General features: G+C 39.3%; 2 protein-coding genes across 9 annotated transcripts in view; one reads left to right on the top strand and one right to left on the bottom strand.

Moving 5' to 3' along the window:
- Positions 1-17659, top strand: part of mia2 (MIA SH3 domain ER export factor 2) — a 21858-nt gene extending 4199 nt beyond the window's left edge. The window contains exons 5-28 of one of the 6 annotated variants that reach the window (XM_007576014.2): positions 1959-2135; positions 2306-2406; positions 6254-6385; positions 6857-6878; positions 7536-7624; positions 7732-7803; positions 8384-8494; positions 8575-8646; positions 8784-8888; positions 9004-9126; positions 9234-9380; positions 9557-9647; positions 9767-9834; positions 9916-9986; positions 10056-10157; positions 10562-10658; positions 10760-10827; positions 11229-11314; positions 11435-11548; positions 12570-12719; positions 14690-14845; positions 14971-15023; positions 15094-15274; positions 15352-16348. In XM_007576014.2, the coding sequence (XP_007576076.1) occupies positions 1959-2135; positions 2306-2406; positions 6254-6385; positions 6857-6878; positions 7536-7624; positions 7732-7803; positions 8384-8494; positions 8575-8646; positions 8784-8888; positions 9004-9126; positions 9234-9380; positions 9557-9647; positions 9767-9834; positions 9916-9986; positions 10056-10157; positions 10562-10658; positions 10760-10827; positions 11229-11314; positions 11435-11548; positions 12570-12719; positions 14690-14845; positions 14971-15023; positions 15094-15274; positions 15352-15542 (2579 nt within the window). In that variant the 3' untranslated portion in view covers positions 15543-16348. Of the gene's footprint in view, positions 1-46; positions 1835-1958; positions 2136-2305; positions 2407-3594; positions 3767-4292; positions 4524-6253; positions 6386-6856; positions 6879-7535; positions 7625-7731; positions 7804-8383; positions 8495-8574; positions 8647-8783; positions 8889-9003; positions 9127-9233; positions 9381-9556; positions 9648-9766; positions 9835-9915; positions 9987-10055; positions 10158-10561; positions 10659-10759; positions 10828-11228; positions 11315-11434; positions 11549-12569; positions 12720-14689; positions 14846-14970; positions 15024-15093; positions 15275-15351 lie in introns of those variants that run through there. The other 5 variants (XM_016662680.1, XM_007576047.2, XM_007576052.2 and 2 more) reach the window with 5 other exon arrangements.
- On the bottom strand, positions 17416-22277 carry brms1la (BRMS1 like transcriptional repressor a). 3 transcript variants are annotated; one of them, XM_007575976.2, is made up of 9 exons: positions 22137-22277; positions 20704-20875; positions 19472-19562; positions 19248-19375; positions 19082-19161; positions 18895-18991; positions 18720-18809; positions 18573-18637; positions 17416-18483 (listed from the first exon to the last, which is right to left on the bottom strand). In XM_007575976.2, exons 2-9 carry the CDS (start codon positions 20840-20842, stop codon positions 18364-18366), a joined length of 810 nt encoding a protein of 269 aa, XP_007576038.1. In that variant the 5' UTR covers positions 20843-20875; positions 22137-22277; the 3' UTR covers positions 17416-18363. The 3 variants fall into 3 exon arrangements, with proteins under 3 accessions (XP_007576038.1, XP_016518187.1, XP_007576046.1); XM_016662701.1 differs by lacking the exons at positions 20704-20875; positions 22137-22277 and adding exons at positions 19776-19804; positions 20020-20079; XM_007575984.2 differs by lacking the exons at positions 20704-20875; positions 22137-22277 and adding an exon at positions 19776-19878.
- Positions 22278-22504: the final 227 nt, after the last annotated feature.

The raw sequence follows: 22504 nt of genomic DNA, 5'->3' as shown, positions 1-22504 counted from the left end.
GAGTTAAAAGAATTGGAGGAAGAAAATGAAAAAGAGGAGAAGGTAGATGTTTTTGCGGATAGCTCAAATCAAGAGGGGATGGAGTTAGCAGAAGAAAGGCAGAAGGAAACGGAGGAGGGAGAGGAGGGAGAGGAAAGCGCAGAGGAGTTACCGGAGCATGGACATGGGATCAGAGTGGAAGAGTTAAAAGAATTGGAGGAAGAAAATGAAAAAGAGGAGAAGGTAGATGTTTTTGCGGATAGCTCAAATCAAGAGGGGATGGAGTTAGCAGAAGAAAGGCAGAAAGAGATGGAGGAGTTAACAGAGGGAGAGAAATGGACAACAGTGTTAGAAGAGCATGGGGAAATCCAGGTGGAAAGGTTAAATGAATCAGTGGAGCCAAATGACACAGAGCAGGAGGAGGAGATGTCAGACGTTTCTGAGGAGAGCTCAAGTCAGGAGGAGATGGAGTTAACAGAAGAAAGGGAGACGGAGGCAAAGAAGCTAAATGAGGAAGACAAACAGGTAGAGGAGTTACTAGAGCATGGACACCAGATCAGAGTGGAACAGTTAAAGGAATTGGAGAAGCAAAATGAAAATAAGATAGCAGATGACTCTGGGGAAATGGAGATGGAGTTAAAAAAAGATGAGCAGGAGGTAGAGGAGCTAAAAAACCAGCAAATAGGGAATGTGTCACTTGGGGATGAGCAGGGCACACTGAAAAGGTTAGAGGAATCTGAGGAGCAAAATAAACATGCAAACGAGGAAGTTGAAAACCAGGTTTGGGAGGGACAGTTAGAACACAAGCAGACTGACATGCTGGATAATTCCAGCTTGGCTTCTTTGGTCTCTGAAACGAACACACAGACTGAAATCCAAAAGGACGAGGAGCAGGAGGAGAAGGAAGTGGAGAAACAGAACAAAGAAGAGCTTGAGGAAGAAAATGAGCACCCTACGAAGGAAGTGGAGGATGATAATGTTGACGTAGGTGGGTTTGAGGATGGAGAACGGACCAGAACGACGGTAAATGATGATGACGACTGGAAGGAAGACAGACAAGACAATGATTTTGAAGAAGAAACCAGGAAAACCTATGCTACAAAAACAGAAAATGAACTTTACAAAGACAGAGAAGAAATGCATGACTCTGCTGAAAGTCAAGTTCAGACAGCTGAGCAAACTGAGTCCACAGATCCACCTCAGGGAGCAGACAGTGAAAGTAGAGGAGCTTTTGGTCTTATTAAAAACACTTTAGGATTTTTCTCCCAAACACCCACCCCTGAGATGTCCGAGTCCACCCAGTCTGTTCATAATGTCAACACAAATGAAGCTGAGCCATCACAGCCTCACCCCTCCATCACTCCAGAACTAGTGTCCCCCACAGATTCATTTCATGCTGAAGTAACACACGCAGCATTTCCCACAGAGCACCCGCAGGCCGATCCTCCTTCTGCTGAAAAGCTCCCCCGCACCGCTCATTTGGTCACCAAAGAACCATCCAAAACAAAACTCCTCAGCAAACATTACAAAAATCTCCTCCGCCACATGAACGCGGACGAGGCAGTTATCTTAGAGGACCTCTTCGGCCGATACAAACTGCAATTTTTAGATTACGTTTTGACAAGTTCAGAGGCCGCAACTGCAGAGGACGATCAGTCAATACTGTTGGATATAGAAAGACTTCTGCAACACAACATGGAGACTCTTGTGGCTCCCAGCATGAGCATCACCGATGCACTGCAGGAGGACAAACAAAGGACCAGTGCAATTATTGCACTGCAGAAGCTGGAAACGTTATTGAAAACAGTGAAGGAGACTGTCAGCACAGGAATATCAGATGTCAGTAATCATCAAGGTATTTTTGTCTAACTTGCATAAACTATCATGGCTCATATTATTAATTTTTTGATTTTATTTAACCTGTTGGTTCAGGTCTGTCCTCATCGCTGTGTATTTGTGTGTTTCTTTGTCACATGCAGTTGAGCACAGTTCAAGCCAAGAAAATGAAGATAACTCCCAATCTGCTTCTTTACATAAAGATGATGATGATGGCAAATATAAAGACTGGAATTATGAGGAGGAGGAAAGAAGAGTTGAAGGAAGTAAAGATAATATTGAATCCCTCCATCTCACTCAGCCAGGATCAAAACAGAAAGGTACGAGAAAACCAAATTTTGGAGAGATGTTTCATTAAGGTGAGGTTGACCTGCTTCCTCTCATTTATGCAAAACATAAAGACTCTATAATACATTATTGTACGATATTCTTTGAATAGCCCATTAATTACATTAAAAAATAAAAAATAAAAGTGTGACTCTAACTCTAGGGGTAATCAAGCAAACTCTGGAGTTGATTCAACGGGTAGCTGAGGACTCCATAAGTTGTGCTCAAGCAGTGATGGAAATCCTTGTTTGGATTCATGTGCAGGTAAGTCCCAAGACTGCATTCGTGGCCCACAGAAAGGAAGTAGGGGTTGTTTGCTTAACATAAAATAAGCCATTTATGTTGAAATAGTTCTTTAAGTGTATATGTTTTTTGTATAAAACCACTTTAAAACAAAAAACAGCATAAGATACTCTAGAGTTATTGGTTATTTAATTAGAGGCAACTTTTTACAAAGGTGAGCGGATCTTCAGATATACGTGCTGTTGTTTTTTTTTTTTTTTCGTTTTTTTTTTAACAACTTATGACTTTGGTAAAGATTTGCCATTTGTCATACTACAACCATAAACTTCCATGAGTTTTATATCGTTTTTTTTCTGTGAGATCACACTAAATAGTAGGTAAAGTATATTTTTCAAATCAAAACCTGTTCACTCCCAATTGCTGTGACACCACTAAATAAAAACCAGTGCAACCAATCGCCTGAAGAAGCCACTTGATTAGTAAATATTTACAGCTTTGAGTAATAAAACCTAATCATAAAAGATGTCAGATGTCAGAGATGTCAGGAGTTTGCCAGAGAATATGGCAAAACTAATAGCTTACTGAAGACCAAGAAGCACACCAGACAGGTCATAGATAAAGTTGTGGAGAAAGTTAAAGGTGGTTTAGGTTAGAAACAAACCGTAAAAATATAATGGAGCACAGTTCAATCACAGATCTAAAATGGGAAGAGAACAAAAATCTGCAAACCTACCCATGTTGTAGATTTTCCATCAAAAACTGACAGGAGAGCATAATTCACAGAAGCAGCCAAAACTCCAGAGATCCACAGTACATCTGTAGTTGGAGCCTGTTGTCGTTATCTTAAGATGAGAAACTGTTATCATGATAATCCCATAGCCTACAGTAAGCAGTGCTGCATTGTGTACCCCCTACTGAGATTGCATTTTCAGTAAATTTCAAACAAATGCAAGGTGGTACTTTTTTGAATACCAACCTTAAACAGGCACAATCATTTTTTATGAGTACACAGAAAAATCTAAAAATATTCATAAATGCAAGGTGAAAATGATAATGTTTGAGATTAAAGTATAGTATTTTACTATTTTAAGCATTTTCTTTCTTCATGTTGATTTAAGGCATTGAGCGGCTTTTGGTTCCTACAGGCAATGAGTAGACTTTGCAGCGTCTGGTTCTTTAAGACTCTGAACCTGTGGCATGTTGATCTCTCTCTCCCTTTGGCATTCAAGTTTGCTTTCGTCTCAGTTGTCAGACTGGCTTGACGCCGACATAGCTTCTTACGTTTGATACACACCAGAGGCCAACTTGGATTTCAGGTCTACATGGTGTCACAGGGCAAGAGATTCTTTATATTCAGATGGATAAAAGTGAGGCCAGGTCGGTGAGTATGAAATTTAGAGCTCAAGCCGTTAGACTGACTTTAAACAGGGCTGTCGTTACCCAGTTGTTTACATTCAAAGCTTGCCACAATATGTATATTGCATAATTCTTAAGATATACATATCCCCTTTGTTATTTAATTTTCAGGAAAGTAAATTTGTCTTGTGGTGACATAATGAATTGTATAATATATGTAAAATATAGAATATAAAGATATTTAAACAATCTATGGATGACACCTGTTTCCTACGGTGTCACATTGAAAGGTCTCCGATGTGCCTGTGTGGCATCTTACAATTGGTGACGTTTGGAACGAACCATTTACAAATGTAGGGGTGCATGTAAGCTCCTTTTAAACATAGCATGCCTAAAAAAAGTGAATGTGAATATTTTTTCCACATATATCTTCTATATATATATCGACTTAAATATTTCCTTATCATTTTGTTCTCAAGTCATTACTTCTAGTTGGTGGAGAAGATTTAATATTCCGGGTTCCGTCTCTAATGGCTGAAAAATATGGTACTTTCTTAGAGGATCGGTGTTGTGAATAGGATGTGAAATAGCCGTTAACCCGGCTGTAGGAAGCCTGTCTTTCTCTAATCAGTATTAATGAAATTCCTATTAGTTATTAAGCCAAATGAAATAACTTGGACATGACGGAACGTCCGGAAGATGAGCAATTGGCCAACAAAGCGGCTGACTTCCAGGCAACAGCAGAAACCTTCTACAACATCGCCGTTGAGAAAGTGAAAGATGTACGTTAATATGTGGCAGGTCTGGTTAGCATTTCCCATTTAGCCGCCAGAGTCGAAGTAATATAACGGACTTTATTACATGTAGTACTACCTTTGCTCTCAGGTGTGGGTTCCGACATTGCTTTTGACTGTCATGGTTTATCTGTCAGTTTGAAACCATTATATAGGCATTAGCATAGTTAGCTGGTTCAGTCAGTCAGCATTTCTCTTGTGTTAAGTTTTTATTGTCTTGTGGGTTGTTTTACTTTTTGAGAAACGATGAACGTTATGTTATGTTTTTCTGTTGGACGCATTTTTTTTGTGATGGCAAACGGAACTGTGATAATCCCACTGAAACAGCTGTTTGGTAATAAGACTGCAACTGCTTAGGAATCCAGTGAAATTGTCACAGTAACCCAGAGTTCCTCTTTTTAAAACTGCAATTAAAATGCAGCTATATTGTTTTGGTTGTGAATTTGTAATTAAATTGATCTAATTTCATACTGATAGTTTATTAGAAAGGATGAACCCAAAAATGTAACATTATGCGTGAATTATAAAGTGCACTTCAGGATTCGACAGAACCGCCTTTTTCAACACAAACTCGGTATAACATTTCTTCTTACACCGCCATGGGGGGATTTTAGCCCCCTTCCTTTTTACAGCATTCATTAGGGAGAGCAGACAATCCTTAATGCACAGCTCTCATCAGGCCCCACAGAAGCATTTCAAATCAGATTGTGGTCTCTAGACTAATCATTTTTGTTTTAGCCATTCTGTTGTAGATTTGGTGTCGTGGTTGGGCTGGTGATTTTCCTGTTGGTGACCTAGATTGGGTCAAGTTTTAACTGTAGGATAAATGACTTTACATTTAGCTCTGCTCCTGAGACGGCATAACCTGCTCAAACTCAATTCAGTTAATTTAAAATATTTTATTTACCCCAAGGGAAAATTAAATCTTTTCATACCTCATCATCCAAGTGTCTTCAGAATCGTTGTTGTCGGTGATACTGTGAAGAGGAATGAATCTCCAGTAGCAGTCAGACTTGCAACAAATTTGAAGAAGACTCTGACTGAAGAGTGTTTCAGTATGACTGTCTCATGACTGCTATGGCATGCTGTAAAGATGGTATTCTATAGTAACATGTCCTGGATCACAAAATCAGTTTTTTGGCAAGCTCTGCTGATCCACATCACATGCTTTTGCCACTCCTCTTTAAACTCCTTTTTAAATCTCTGTCTGGGCATAAGGCTGGAAAGCCAGGCAGAGAGAGAGAGACGATGGAGTTTGAGATATGATTCTTGCCCATTATGATTGGTGGAAAAGAAAGTCTGAACTTCCTCCTCCTCTGTTTGCTCTATGTCCATCTAGCCTCCTTTTCAGTTCCTTTGGGATTTGGGATCACATCCCAGAGGTCTTATTTGAGCCTCTGGGATGCTAATCGTTAAAAACAATGCCATGTTGCCAGAGTTGGCATCATACAATTTTCTGAAGGTGATAAAGTAGAATCAAAAATTATTGCAGGTGCACACCATTCAAAGCCAGAGGGAGTAATTGTCCAAACCTGCAATCCCTGGAAAAAAAACAACAAAAAAAACTGGTCAAATGTAACGGAGCTACCCTATGAATAGGTGCAATTATTTCAATATCACTTAAATGATATTATTCAGCAAATGTCTAAACTATCATTTAAATGAAAAGAAGCAGACTCAAAAATCAACCCCTTTTTTTCACCTCCCTCATCTTTTAGGCTGTGTCACTACTGCCTGACGACATGAGGCCAGGGCCAGACCTGTACGGTGTACCATGGGAACCGGTAATCTTCACTGGCCTGGTGGGACTGGTGACATTCCTGTTGTTCACCAGTAGATGTTACAGATCTGTAAGTGAACTTGAACTGCCTTGGATGTTTACCAGTGAGCCGCAGAATTATTGGCCCATAAAAGTTGTATTTCGAACTCAGTCTATCAGCAAACAGGAAAATGTCGACCATTAGTAGCTGCTAATATTTATCTTCTGCAGTGTGGCCTTCAGACGTTTTGTATCCAAACCAAAAAGAAATATTAATAGCTACATCTGTGTCTCACAAACTATGTGTGATGGAGTGGTGCAACTCCGTAGTCTTTAGCTAGCTTTGACAAAGTGTTTGCTATTGCTTCCAGGAGAGAAAATAAATGACCAAACAGGCATTTGACATTTGTCGCAACTTGAAATGTGGTCAGAACATGGGGTCACAGTCTTTTCATCTTTATTTACATCTTTGTCATAATATGTTCACACTATATGAATAATTAAGCATAAAGTCACTCTGTTATTCATTGTCTTTTTTTTTTTTGCTCTTATTTCCACACAGATAAAGAGCAGACTGTATCAAAGTAAGTTTTCACCGCAAATACCTGTCTAAATAAACCATCAGTGCTGTTTTCTGCTGGACCTTGTATTATTGAGGGCATTTAATCGACAAGCTTTTTCCTTGAAGGATTCAATTTAACTAAGCCTAGCATTAAACACCTTGCCTCCTGGTGCTATAAAGCTGGTTATTGACTTCGTCTCTCAACCTAGAGTCACTGACGATGATGTCAAATAAAATGGAGAGAAAGCTAGGCTAATTGCAAATTAATATCCGGCCAAATGATTAAAGCAGAAGTGTTTTTTTTTAAAATATAGTTTACATGTTGATTAGAACTTTGTACGTGTTATCTGCTCTGGATTTATTTATATTATAAAGTACTGTGAAAAATAACTTAAGGTCAATAAGGTATCTGTCTAATCTACTCTTGACATTAAATCATCTAAAAAGTTACTGCAGTAAATCGTACATATTGACCAGGAACTCATTTCAGTGGGAGGCAATTTACCCTATAGATTAGGTTTCCCCACATATGTTGCCATGGTGACAGAACCAGCTTTGTGACATTGAAAATGCCAAACTGAATCCGAAAGTGCCATGATAAGAAACTCATCTTGCTTCATCATACAGGCAAACTGGCAAAAACAAGTTAGATTTTTTTTTAACATCTTTTGTTTTTCAGAAAAGGAAGAGAGGCTGGCTGGACAACTTGCACAGCTGCTGGATGAAAAGTGTAAAGTCCTCGAGACTCTCAGTCAGTGTCAAAAAGAGGTTGGTGCTCCTGCTTACTGAGTGTTTTGAGAGCCAGAGCCTCCTTCCGTGTTGTTTTCAAATCCGTGGACTGACTGAGTCATTTCTTCGTAACCTGTAATTTTCAGTATGATGACCTGGAGAATTTACTCAGGGACGGCGGCGTTCTGGCTCAGACTCAAAAATCCGAAGATTTGGAGGTAAGGCAGAGGGAACAAAGACTTGAATTGAAGCATAAACGTGTGTGAAGCAAAAAGTTAAACTCTATTTTATTCATTCTTCTAGTAAAAAAAAAAAAGCATGTTTATCTTGTTGGTTGCAGGTTTTTGTTGTTTTGTAGGATAAGGAGCTGATAAGAAGCTCTTTTCATGTTGCAGGACATTTCTGTGGCTTATTGTTATTGAAAGCACTGATGTCATGGTCAACATGTGTGGTATTTTCATTATATTCTTGGTGTTGCACCACAAAGCTACTTTTAATTTTAGACTTTCAAGCCGAACGAGTTTACCAAATTTAACCATTCCACATGGTCTTGTATTACTTGATTTAGCATGAAACCTGTGGTGCAACTGGAAATTGGACAAAACTGGCAAAATTAAGATTATTGAATCCAACTAACATCAAGTTATACATAAAAGCCAAATAAATTGAATTAGCATGACCCAAGTTAGTCTGATTCTTTTTCTGTCTTGCTTAATGAAACTTGTCTGACTTTTTTTAATCTTTTTTTTTTTTTTAAACAAGTTTTCTAAACACAGCTGGTTTTCATGTTCACGGTAGGGCCAAGCCGAACAGTTGGAACAGTCTAAAAAGCAGCTGGGGACAGATCTTGGACATCTGAAGGAGCAGCTGTCCCAGCAACAAGAACATAGAAAGGAGCAAGAAAGGAGGGTAGGCCCGGACTTTTAAAGATATTCTGTAATCATAGTGTTAATCCACAGTGATGTCTTTTTTTTTTGCCTTTATTACAGATAACTCTGCTTGAGGAAAGCATGAAAGCATGTGAAGAAGAAACCAAAGAGCTCCATTCAAAAGAGGAGCAGGTGCTTGACTCTGTTCCCTCCTAGCTATTATCTTTCAGTTGCTCTCCTGCCTCTTCTTCTCTTTGTCTTTTACTTGAATTTTATTCTATCCACTTCTTGGAGTGACTGCGTTTTTTTTTTCTTCTTGTTTTGTTTAGGCACAAACAACTCTGAAGGTTTACAGCATGAACAGCGAGAGACTACAGAGAAACTTGGAAACGGCAGAAGAGGAGAACACTGTTCTGCAGGAGAGCAACAATCAGGTCAGATTATGTACATAAAGAAAAGAGTTTCATACATCGATTTGCATCTTTCTTCCTCTTCTTATATTCTCTGCATCATTATTTTAGATCTCTGTCCATGTGCTTTTATCCACAGTTGAAGCAGGAGGTGGAGGGATGGGCGGAGAGAGTAAGCGAGCTGGAGGAGGAGATGCGGAGGTGCGAGGTCGCCCACAGCGCGATGTTGCAGGACGTGGCCGTCAAGGACGATCGCATAACGGTGCGATTGCTTCTCATGAGCGTCGATCATCTCAGGAGAACGGCAGAGTTCAAGTACCGCCACATGCTTGCCGCTAGACGTATGTAATCGTTTATAACTCTTCACAGTCCTTGACGGATCGGCTGCTCCGAATGAAATGCTGGGAGTCGGACCTAGAGGGAGAGGGAGGAGAAAAGGAGGCAACCAATGGGACGCCGGGAGAAGACGACAACGCGCACCTGCAGAAAGTCCAGAAACTCATCTTTGCTGCTAAGGTACAAAGACACAAGTAAAAAATATTTACAATTTTGCATGTAAATCAAGCACATTTAAAGAAATAATAATTTTAATCAGTATATTTGTGTTATTTTTCAGAATACAAATGTTTTATCCAGTTAGCCCATGCCAACATGACCCCATTTTTAAATAATGTACTTGTGTCTCCATGCAGCTGAACGCAGACCTCAAATCAGTGGATGAAGATAAAGACAGAGTGTTTGCGAAGCTGAATGATGAGATCAAAGCAAAAGAAGACCTGCAGGGTGGGTTAACTGTAGTCACATGCTGACATGTTAGTGAAAAAAGACGGACTAACTAATCGACTTGTAGAAGAAGTCTCAGAAATCCTATCATGTTTTCTGCTTTTATTTTCCATTTAAAGTGAGCATTGAGGAGATGGAGAAGGAGAAGTTGTCCCTGCAGTCTGACGCCGAGAATTATACGGGCCAGGTGGGTAACCTCAAACTGTTTCCGTGAGGTTTGTTATACGGTCGAGTCATTTGTTCTGATGGTCCTGGTTCGTGTGTGCAGGTCGAGCGGATACAACAGAAACTGCAAATCATGACAGAAATGTACCAGGAGAACGAGCTCAAGCTGCACAGGTTCATACCTCTACATTTGGTAGCTAAACAACGTGTTTGATGAGTCTGTAATCATGAACCTTTGTGCAGAATGCTGACTGTGGAGGAGAAGGAGCGTCACCAGAAGGAGGAGAAGTTGAATAAAGCTGATAAAAACATTGCGATGGCGATGGAAGAACTGAATAACTACAGGTGACACTCGTGTCTGCAAAAAATATGGAATTTTATTTGGAAAAGAAAAACTAGTTTTCAGTTTTTTTTGTGTAATTTATTTCTTGGGCCATTGTCTGTACGATTACATATCTGAATTCCTAAAAATGCCTTGATGAGTAAGTTTGGTTTCACAAGTGGTTTCAAACATTTTGTGTAAAAAGCAATAAGATTTGCATTGGTTTAATTTAAAAAGTAAACACGGTTACTGTTAACGTCATCATCAATCCTTTTTTGTCAAAGGTCTATCCGGCCATCTGTCCGCCCGTTTTTCAAATCATCTGTCCATCTTTACACTTTTACACCTTAAAACTGAAGCCACAGCTGGCAAAAGCAGAAGTAGCGTTTGTCTTCCCTTCACAGTTTTGCTCGTGCTTTGTTTTCAGAAAACGAGCAGAGGAGATGGAAGAGGAGCTGGAGAAAACAAAACAGTCGTATCAGACTCAAATCTCTGCCCATGAGAAGAAAGCTCATAATAACTGGGTTAGTGAAGCTCTGCCACAGATGAGCTCAAAGAGCGTCTTGCTGCGCTGTAATGCATTTCGGTGTTTATGCATTGCGATTCATCTGGTAAATATTTCCAGTTGGCAGCGCGGTCAGCAGAGAGAGAGCTGGGAGACTTCCGAAGAGAGAACGCCCTCCTCAGACAAAAGTAAGCATAGCAACAAACCTGGCCTTGCTGAATATGGTCGGCTGTGTTAACAAAGACAAATAAATGTGATTGTTTTAGGCGCATTTTAGTGCTGGACTAAGACGTGAATAACTGAAATAACTGATCTCAGAGTGCTACAAGAGAGCTTTCCTGTCAACAGCCATCGCTATCTACAATAAAGCTTTGAAGAATTTCAATTAATGAGTTGCAGTAACATTTATTTTCCCTTTGGGATCAATAAAGTATTTTTGAAAGCAGGAAATTGATCACATTTTCTGCTTGCACTCACCCGAAAGGTTTGGGAAATATGACCTGAAAAATGCACAGAAACCATGCATATTTTTAACAGCATTTACTTATTCAAGGCTATTAAAGCTTTCCGTGTTTTTACCGATGTTCAGACTCACAGATACTCAGTTTAAACTGGATTCCCTCGATAAAGACCCGTACGCCTTGAACAACCTGGCTAGACCGCTGCCTTTCCGAGGTAAACCTACACGTCTAATGAACATGTCTTAATTTGAGTAAACTTCATGAGGAATCTGATGTAAATGGTACCATTTGAATTGAAATGTTATATGTAAATGTTAAATTTCCTCCTTTGCAGCTGAAAGGTCGCCTTATGGTCCTTCTCCTCTGGGCCGGCCCTCGTCTGAAACTAGACCTTTCCTCTCTCCTCCAATATTAATGGATGGGCTGCATGGTAGGCTGTCTCCCAGAGGTAAACATGGACAAAACAATTTATTGAAATGTTGCAAGTTCTCATTCAGCCTTGTTGTCCAATGACGTTTGCATGTTGCTGTTGGCTAGGTGACTATTGCATGATTAAATTTAGATGATGATACAGAACCTTTCAAATGTAAATTATGTAAAAAGAAAAAAAGAAAAAAAAGTGGAGTTTGAGGAGTTTGGAATCCCTTAAACTCCATGTTTTTTCATGTCACAATCAGAAACTTGAATGTGTTATATTGTAATTTCATATTTTAGAACCACACAAAGTAGTGCTTAAATGTGAGGTGGAAATACCTATACCTTCTACAAATGAAATCTAAAAAGGGTGGAATGAATTTATATATATATATATATATATGTGTGTGTGTATAAGTAAAATCCACCATATGCAACAAATGTTCTTAAAAAGTAACCTTATTAACTCATAGCTTTAATAGAGTAGTTTAGATTAAAACATGTCTGTTAGAATAACTTAGTTTTGTTGTTCACAGATGCTTTTCATCCAATCTAAACTTTTGTATGAAAATTTTATTTGCTAAGCTGGTAGAAACGCATCTTACAGTGAACAGTGGCGCTACATATTTTTTATTTATTTAAAACCAAAAACATTTTCCTTCCGACTAATAATCACGCACTACTTTGTATTCCGCTGTGCAATAAAATCCAAATAAAATGATTACGGTGGTTGTATTGTGACAAGTTGCAAAAGTTAAATGTCTGTGAAACCTTTTGAACAGTTCTGTACATACTGCGACAAGATATCTTTTGCATGCTTTCTGCAATCCACCAGTCGGCAACCATGAAAAGTTTAACATGACAATATGCCTGCAAGCCTTGTGTTTCTCTGACTGACTTAAAGTGCTCCTCCTTTATCTTCCCCCTCAACACACTCTGTCTGACCCACATGGGTTGTTTTCCCTCCTCTCCATCTTTGTCGTTCACATCAATCTTCACCATCATCATCTTATTTGCTTTGCCCCTTCTTTCCTCCTTATTGCTTTCCTGCCCAGTATCTCGTGGTCCAGGGGAGCCCCCAAGTGGCCAAGCAGAGATGGAGCGCAGTGGAGGTCCTCATTCAGACAGCGGTTCAAACTCTCCCATATGGGAGAGAGATCGCAGGGTTCCCCCTCCAGGACCTCCTGGGCCTCTGGTACCCCCAGGTGTGTGGGAAAAAAATAAAATCTGAAAGCACATTTGCTTTGATCAAAGAGCATTTTTTTCCAAAGAGAAATTGTTGTTTTGGTATTTAATCACAAAAAAAAAACAGGTTAATTCAAGGCAGCTCTGTGTGAAGTTTTTTGCTTTTTGTTATTCTTTTTAATGTTCAGTTTCAGCTGCCAGCGACAAAAAGCCGACGTGCTCTGGTTTATATTAAACCAATCACAGTTCAAAAAGTTAGCATTGTGTTAAAAAAAAAAACTGGGACTGCCTCGGAAGGAAGTGCAAATATTTGCCTTCCTTGTGGCGATTCGTTCCAAACTGAAGAAACGGCTTTCAACTGTGATCAAAAGCAGCTTGCAGGAGCCTTTTTAATCAGTCAGGGGAACAACATGTCTACATATACCAGCTGTATTTCTGCCACATCACCATCACGCAACGGTGTTCGTTGTGCATGTGCACCTTGACTACGTTAACAAGCAGTCGTTGTCTACGTGGGTTCCTCTTTCATAGAGATGTTGACATAAAGCAGTAACTAATATCCCCGTCTCCATGACGCATGGTCTTAATGCGGTTGTAGCGCGTTGGCTGTCATAGCTCGCAATAACAGAGCATTGTGGTAATGATTGTGTAACCTTGTCTCGGCAAGTTAAACAGTCATATTAGCTAGCTGCTAATTGTTTTCGTCTCTCACCATCAAGCCGAGATGGGACACAATGCAGGATTTTAAGAGGCTTAATTCTGCCGTGGCCCATCTGTTTTTACACCTGGTCTGCATTGTGCATACCGATGAAAGAAATGCAGGCTGAGACAACGTGTCATAAATTATGCAGTTTAAAAATATAAAAGTGTTTCCTGTTGCTAGCTCAAAGATATTTAATTTCTTTTCAGTTTTTTTTTCCATTTCAGCTACTATATCTGATGCAAGTTGGTACATGAGTTTTTTTATTCATTAACTTTAAGTGGTTTAGGTCTGTATGTAACTGCGTTTGCAAGAGTGAACACTGATTTAAAAAAAAAAAAACAGGCTTGCAGAGGCAACATATAAAATCATAAATAATTAATTCCACCAAGTAGTACAAAATTTTACCCATTCTTAGAATAATTTCAACTTGATCCAGCTGCACCCAGTTTAGAGAGGTCTGATTGGCTCTGTAAGTGATTTTATAAAAAAATTATGACGCCATCTTTGAGAGAAAAATGTCAACAAAAATCTCTGTTAAACCTTTTGATACTATACCCTTCATTTTTAATAAATCAACACATTTATGCATCCTCGTGTTTCTTTTCAGTCCTCCATCTCTTCAAATCAGACTAGCAATCATGAAAAACATCCTGAAAAAATCCTTGCTAGCTGTTGTATTTGCAAAGTTAGATAAGGTGGACCACCATGTCTTGTTAGGTCTGTTGTGGCTCTGTGCTCTTTCCGTTTTTGATGCTTGACTACAAAATGCCCCATGAGATGTTTAAAGTGTGAAATATTGCTTCATATCCTAACTATTCTTTAATTTTATTCCACACATGTCTGGTCTTTTCCCTGGTCTTCATGATGCTGCTTGTTCAGTGATGTTCTCTTAAAAAAAACAGTTTTTTTTTTGTTTCGTTTTTTTAAGAGATCCAAAGAAATTTTTAAGCAATCTAAATTTTGAAGGCAATTTGGATTTCATTTAGGGGTATCAGAGTCAAGGTGGTGAAACTGGAATGGATGAGATGCCTTTAAATGTCTTATTTGGAAAGAATATTAAACTACGTATCATATTCTAGCACTTCATAATTAAACTTTATTTTTCTGTTGATGTATAAAGTAAGTACTTTCTGGATATAATGTGACAAAAATATACAAAACTTAGAGATATAAAGTTTTTTTTTTTTTTAGACACAAGAACTTTAGAAATTTCACCTGAAACTGAGTTTTGTTGGATTTCTTTGCACTGATTTCATTTTTCCATTTTTTTATTTTGTACTTTGTCAGGCTACATGTTTCCAGAACCAGGAGGTCCCATGTTCAGGAGGCCTCCTCCTCCTCCAGGGGCTTTGGGGCCTTTGCCTCCTTCTGGGCCCCTCCCACCTGGCCCTATGCCACCAAGAGGTCTCCCCATGGGACCGCCTCACCCTCTGGACATGGCAGGTGAGCCGTTAATGATTACTTTTGTATGCAGCTGCTTAAGCGTGAAATGTTTGATGTGGAGTTATTCTGTATGTTGCATATCTTTATATGCTTTTCTCTCACAAACTAAACGTTTGTCGATGCAGACGGCTCGTTCAGAGAAAACCGCCTTGGACCCGGCGAACAGGACCACAGAGAGGTGAGCGGCAGTGTGAGATACAATATGTTTGGTCTTTACTGGTACTAAAGCCTATTATGTGTGTCATTAGTCTGGTCCTGGAGGTCAGAGGACTCCTCCTGAACTGGATCTGAGGATGGGTGGCCCTCCTCCATCTGGACCCCCAGGGATTCCTATAGACGGCCCCTTTCCTCGTAGAGCCCCGTATGGACCCCCTCCCCCTCCTGATTTCTACCATCCCAGGATACCAGGGGGTCCTCCCATGAGGCCCAGTAAGAAATCGTCAGGTTTAGAACTTGAATGATTTAATTTAAGGATTTAATCTGAAACTGCCTTGTGTTTCTTCCAGTGTGGCCTCCCCATCCACAAGGAATGATGCTTCCTCCTCGTTTTTCTCCTGGCGGACCTCTTCCTCCTGCTCCTAATCCCAACGCCCCCTACGGCCCGCCGATGGCGCTACATCCAACCGATGGCCTTCCTCCTCCTCGTCAGCAGTCCCTGCCTTCGCCACCTCAAAACCAGTCACCAGAGAACATCTAACGCCATCTAACCCTGTCGGTTTCCATGAGGATCCATTTCAGCTTCAGTAGCAGATGGAAGAAAAGTGGAGTTCCCTTCATTCTGCCCCAGCTATTTATTGGCCAGGAGGGATATTTACTGAAAGGTGTAGGTAGAGCAGAAACATCAATGTCCATCAGGCTGATTTGTTACTGTAAGAGTCTCAGTTCTGTTTCTCCTACATGTAAAACCTTTTCTTCTCCACCCCGTCATCCAACCACTTCATTTTAAAATCAACAGCTTTGTTGATTTGTGGGGTAAAGCTGTCATATTGGCAAGACACATTGTTACCTGGATCTTATGTTGAAAATGCACAGAGTGACATTTGTCTACAATTCAGGTCAATGACGGAAAAATAAATGGACACAACTTATTTTGACAGAAACACACTTTTTACGCCTGACATGGTCACTTTTTCCCCCACACTAGTTTTTAAAATGCACTTTTGTTTTGGCATTTCTTACCATTAACATGATTTTCTTTAAAACAGCCACGTCAGCATACTTGATCTTCCTCCTTAGAGGTCAAACGAGTATGTTTTCTTAAAATTCGCAAAAAAATTCTGAGTTCCCTTTGAAATTCAATAGACTTTGCATTCATCTTCTGTCTTAGTTTCAAACCAGGAGAGCAGGTGTGCAGCGGTGCTTCTGACGCCGTTACGGTGACTTACAAATGAAAACTGTGACTCCAATCAAGTCAAATGGTCTGACTGGAAGAGAGGCTCCCAGATGTCAGCTTTGTGAATTTTGTAAAAAGTGATTTGATAGACAAATAAAGACTTAAAACTTTCTCTGTCACTTATGTAAAGCTTTTGTGCTCATCTGCAGCACATTTCAATGTAGTTCTTTTCAAATTTTGTGTAGATGAAATGTTTAATATTTAAAAACCTTACATTTAATATTCAGGGCTTTTAAGTATGTTAATATATTTGATAATTTAAAACCCTTTGCATAATTCAAACCCAGTTTAGGAAAGGTTTGTACGCTGTAAATGGATAGACAAATATTTCAATGAAAGATGTCCGGTGTCTTCACAAAATTTGTGCGCATTTGAAACGAGTGCAGGACCTTACAAATTAGAATACAATTCAAAAATTTATTCGTTTTAGTATTTCTCTAATGGTGAAACTTAAGCAAAGTCATTTCCAGAATTTTTCAGTTAATGTTTATTGCTTATAGCCAAGAAAAACCCAAAATTCTGTTTAGCGTTTTAAAATGTTAATATAGCTGCAGTCTCATTTAATCAAGGAGAAAACTGCCTGAACCTCCAAAGATAAAACGCAGGAAATCAGTCCATTCTTAAGCTGCATTCAAACTTAAAGATGGAAAGTTGAGTGGAAGGAAAATACATTCAGAAGCACTAACAAAAAGGAAATTAAGTATAAACAGTCAAAGCAATGCATTTTCCTCAGTATGTTAATGAGAAAAATGTACTTGACATTCTAATTGATTGGAAACACCTGATTTTTTGGGGGGAAAAATGCTTTAAGAAAATTACCTTTTAAAGAAAGGCAGTGTTATGGCAAATTCATGCCAAACCAATACGCAAAGGCTGATGACCTGAATTATATCAGACGTAAATGTTTGAAATATTTCAGCCTGTCTGAGTTCTGCAGGAGCCTGCCAACGACCGGTTAAAAGCAGTGTGATTTAAAGCTCTCCCTCTCAGCAACTCCTGCCTCCTGCTTAATATTCTGTAAGCACATTGGGAGCTCTAATGTGGAAAACGTTAATATTTAATTCATATGGGTGACGCAATGACCTATGAAAATCCAAGGCTTGGCACTCTTGGTGTGGTAGGCCTGAGCTGATCCATCGATGTGTTTTACTGCAATCCTGAGTTTTCAGATGCGGAATAAACTTACAAAAACTTTTATTTGTAAAACCCATCAACAAAAGGGACACAACTGCACCTGAAATGAACCAATCTGCTAAAAATACAAAAAAAAACAACAAAAAAAAAAAACACTGTCCTTGCTGATCAGATGGAAACTTGAAAGATGTCAAAAAAAAAGGAAAGTTTCTAATCATGAAAATATTGGTAAAAACAAAAAGAGGTAGGAGGCAACATTCTGCACTGCAATATGTTCTGCAGCACTTTAAAAAAAACATGTTTTAATTATAACTATTATTCCTTGTAAACTAAAAGCTTTTTGAAGAGAATCATATAACATGGGTCATATGATCAAGATAAAAAAATGACACAGAAAAGCTTCCTAGCTAAGCCAGAGAACAATTCTGTAATCTGTAGACCAAAAATGTTTCATTTTTTAGCTCTTCAACTTTATGTAAAAAGACAATGGTGTCCTCTAAAATTAGTTTTCTAGAAAAGTTCTGCCATTTGAGGCAGTTTAAAATCCCAAACCAAGTGGATGCACAGTCAAGACAAATTAACACTGTAACCATTTACTCATTACTCCTCTTATGAAGGACAGTTTCTTAGAAAAGAACCGACTCTTGTAGCTCGAGTGGGAGAACCGTTTGTGCCACTTTAACTGTGAAGTTTAAATCAACTCTACAGCCTGCTTAGTGATAGCTTTGAGTTTCATGTTTATAAAAAAAAAAAAATCATACAAATGAAAGTTTAAAATGATCGCTCTGTAAAAGCCTGAGTCTAAACCAAACCAGTCACATCTGTCTGAAAGGATCACTAATGTTGGAGATTTTCTATTGCGCAGAAAAACCCTGCATGACTGGCAGCTTAAATATGACGTTTTAATCGCCACCTGATTTTTGGGGAGTAGAAACGTGCAGATTAGTGTCCCACATACGTCTTGCTTGTACGCTGAAGTCCTTAAGTGCTTTTAAACATGTGTATGGGCTTCCCAGCAGTTGACAAACGGCCTATTTTTGTCAGATCGGAAGGGGAACAAACAGCTGTCCGCGTCAACCTTCACTCTGGGAGGGCCCAAGGTAGCAACAGACTGCAATGCAAATGAAAAAGGCGTTGGGGGAAAAAAGTGCATAAAACACTTGGTAATGAAGAAATGGACAGGCAATCTTGAATGTGCACCTTTCTGATGGCTGTCCAGTCCTCCAGGATGTCCAAATCTGGCAGCATATAGACAATATATGGACGTGAACAGGGTTAAGGACACATTCAGTTGCTAACATTTTACAGAGATTTACAATTCCTAGATGTTGCAACACAAAAGGATATCAGAAACCACAGAAGGTCGCCTCCTCTTCTTATCTGGACTTAAAGCATCTTGCCTTTTCTTCCTCCCAGACAGCTCATCATTCCACAGTTCTGAACAAATACAAGATGACTCAGAGACATTGCGAGAAGCTCCGAAGGCTTTGCAGCGCCAAACACACTGCAGTCACCGCGCTACCTGATGTGATGTCGATGCTGTGTCTGTCCTCCTCCAGTCTCCTGATTTTCTCCTCCAGCTCGCTCTGCACTGTATCAAACAGCAGCAGTTTCTCACTCTGCTCACACACACACACACACAAAAGTTATGAATTAAAACAAAGTTCAGCTGTTCAGGAGAACCTTAATGGACAACCAGTGTTTCCAACCTCCCAGTGTTGGCGCGCAGCCTGGATTTCACAGTCGTACTTGTTCCTCACAGAATCCAGACACAGCTCTCGGTAAATACCTGTCAGAGGAAAAAAAAAAAACAGGCTGTGAGACTGAACACCGTGAAGGGAGGAGTAGGAGGATTTGTAAACCAGCTGAAGTTACCTGCCACTTTAGTGCGAACCTGCATGTTCTCCAGCAGTACCGCCAGAGGATCGAGGTATTCTGCTGCCCGTCCAGCCTCGACTTCCGCCAGCTTGCAGTTCACCTGGCTGAGTCGCTCTCGATACAACCTGCACACCAAGCACGGACGTAACTCGTTATGACACTGAGCACACCGAGTGGAGAGAGAAAGAAAAAAAAAAGAAAAAAATCGGTATAGGTCTTACTGGTCCTTCAGACTGTTAAATTGTTTCTCCAGGTTGAACATTTCATCCAGGCACTCCAGTCTCCTCCGTTCACAGTCTTCCTCATCCATTTCTGGGAAATTCAAAAACATTCTTCTTGAAGAAGTTCTCATACCCTTTGAACATTTTGACATTAAAACCATAAACTTTGGTGCCCGAGATTCGCTCTGATACACCCAATCCAAACTAGCAAATAATTTTAAAGTGAAAGGAAAGATATACAAGGTTTTCAAAAAAAATTATGAATAAAATATAAAATGTATGGAATGCATTTTTTTAGTCAGACCTGTTAAATTGTGGAACCACTAGTACAGCGTTTCTCAACCCTGGTCCTCAGCGCACCCCGGCTCTGCATGTTTTAGATGTGCCTCTATTCCAGAACATCTGATTCAAATGATTGCATGACCTTCAAGTACTGTAGAAGCCTGTTAATCACCCAGAGGTGCAATTCAGGTGTGTGGCAGAAGGGAAATACCTAAAACATGCAGGACAGGGGGGCGGTGAGGACGAGGGTTGAGAAACACTGCGCTAGTATCAAACTCCAGGCCTCAAGTCCTGCAGTTTTTAGATGTGCAAAACACTGAACTAAAATGGCTTAATTACCTCCAGATTCCTGCTAATGACCTAATTATTCTGTTCAGGTGTGGTGCAGCACAGGCACATCTAAAGGTTTTCAAGGGCAGTGGCCCTCCAGGACTGGAGTTTGACACCTGCGCTCTACTTGGTGTAATTGCAGCTGCAACTGTTAAGGCAGCGTTTCTCCATTCCGGTCCTCAGGGCCCCCCTGCCCTGCATGTTTTAGGTGTTTCCCTTCTGCCACACACCTGGATTGTATCTGTGGGTGATTAACAGGCTTCTGCAGCACTTGATGGTTATGCACTCATTTGAATCAGCTGTTCTGGAATAGAGGCACATCTAAGACATACTGAGCAGGGGGGCCTGAGGACTGGAATTGAGAAGCATTTCCAGCCCTCATAGGGAAGCCGAATGTACCAGCTTCCCTATAGAGACGCTTGCAGGTTTTGTCATTTCTTGTTTCCAGACTTTCTCAATTTCATTCAGATTGGAAGGAGAACGGTATTACATGCAATCTCAAAATGTGAGAAAGTTTAAGAGGTATGATTTATTTATTTATTTTTAACAAATGATGGATTATGCACATCGTAAAAAAAAATAAATAAAAAAAACAGTAACCAACTTCTGAGTTTCCTCACCAGAAGTGTCTCCATCCTCGGAGACAGAAGAGGTGTCAGATTCCTCTTCGTCTGAGCTGGAAGCTTCATGCTCCTGTTCTTCTACCTCCATCTCCTCTGCTACGTTCTCCTTCTTCTCTCGGTCACGGTGCACCGGCATCGCACCAGCAACTCCAATTTAGACTCTAAAACGCTGTGAAACAGAGATGCGATTAATCCTCCTGTTACGTTTGTTTCTGAGGTACAGCAAGAATGTTTGTGGGTCAATTTGACCCAGGGAGTGTTTAATCATGCAGTAGTGTCAGAAACCAAAAAATTCCTCCGAAACATTTTTGTATCTGATTATTAACTCCAATACTAACAATTTCAATCAATATTTGTGCAATGATGGTTTTTTTTTTTATTATTTCTTACAAATAAAGGATCAATGATGACAACTTACTCATTTAGACATAAAAAGTGGAATTTATTTTTTTATGTCCACTGAAAAAACCTACACACAAAAAACAATTTCCTTCAAATTGATCTTTTGTAAAAAAAAATATATATATGTATATTACATTTTGATTTCTGTCTTTCAATGGGTGATCTTTATAATTGAACTTGAGACACGTATACTGTTCAGGGTCAAATTGACCCGCTGATCAAAATCAAGACAAATGAGTCATGCAGACAGTATTTATGTTTTCCCCCACTTCTGCTGAATGTCCACTCAGTGTGGGTGGAATTTGCCCACGGGAATAGAATAGGTTCCCGTCAAAAGTTGTATGAACACCTGCTTTCTCGCAGTTTCCCAGTGAAGTAAAGAGAATAGTGAGAAAGTGGGTTTGTGGTAAAATGTGGTTCATAGCAGCAAGGAAACATATAGAATTGGACATTTTTTAAAATCTTTTTTAACCTTCTACTTGACTGTCAAATTGACCCGAACAGTTTCTATGTAATATGTAGACGCAGAGGATGGTGCAAATGTGTAAAATGAATAAATTTTCAATTTGTATGTAGAGTGCACCTATTAGGACAAATAGAAAAAGTTTCATGCAAAAAAAATACTTCCAACTATTTGAAAAAATAAAAATTAAAAATTAAACTTTAAACGGGTCAATGTAAGACAATAGAAAACCTTCAATTAACACGCTTGTACATTATGATGATTAAATAGAAACATTTACGATTTATTATTTTCCCAAATTCTTCTTATATCCTGTTTACACCACATGTGTGTCTGAGGGGGTAGGGGGGGAATAATCAGTAATTACATCCAATTGATATACTTATTAGTTAAAATGTAAGCAAACGTAGCTCAATATGTGACTGGTCTTTTGTATTTTATTAATAATTCAACTTTACAAACAAATAATGTTAGCACTTCGTTAGCATGTTAGCAAACCAGTGAGATAACAATCATAACATCACAAATTCGCAAAATAAGTAAATATGTTTGAATCGCAACTTACATAGTTTTTGAGAAAGGCGATAATTACGAGAACCCTTTCAAATTATTTAAAAAACCCCATAAAATGTTAAAATAGTTTTTCTTTGCGCACAACTTGTGTCCCTGCCATGCTAAAAACAAATCTCAGCTATGGGTTTTCATGGGAACTGTAGTTTATTTCGATGCTAAGACTAACTAATGAAGGACCTAAAAAATGGGCTTTGAACTGCATTACCCAGAAGTCACTCTAAGGGGGGGAGAATTCCTTCATAATGTTTAAAAAGGCGTTAAAAACTTTATTTGTTGTTGACTTTTTAGTTTTTAAAATACATAAAAAATTTGTGCAGCATATATTACAACCACTTCAATAAAAGTTTGAAAACCGGTGAC

This window comes from Poecilia formosa, unplaced genomic scaffold (assembly GCF_000485575.1).
Source record: "Poecilia formosa unplaced genomic scaffold, Poecilia_formosa-5.1.2 Scaffold8, whole genome shotgun sequence".
Lineage (NCBI taxonomy): Eukaryota > Metazoa > Chordata > Actinopteri > Cyprinodontiformes > Poeciliidae > Poecilia > Poecilia formosa.
This window is presented reverse-complemented; position numbering and strand designations above follow the sequence as displayed.

Coding starts and splice junctions, on each gene's coding strand:
- brms1la (XM_007575976.2), bottom strand. CDS start 20,842: ATGCCGGTGCACCGTGACCGAGAGAAGAAGGAGAACGTAGCAGAGGAG. Junction 19,563..20,703: donor CGAGGATGGAGACACTTCTG/GTGAGGAAACTC, acceptor TGAATTTCCCAG/AAATGGATGAGGAAGACTGT. Junction 18,810..18,894: donor CAGCATCGACATCACATCAG/GTAGCGCGGTGA, acceptor GTATTTGTTCAG/AACTGTGGAATGATGAGCTG.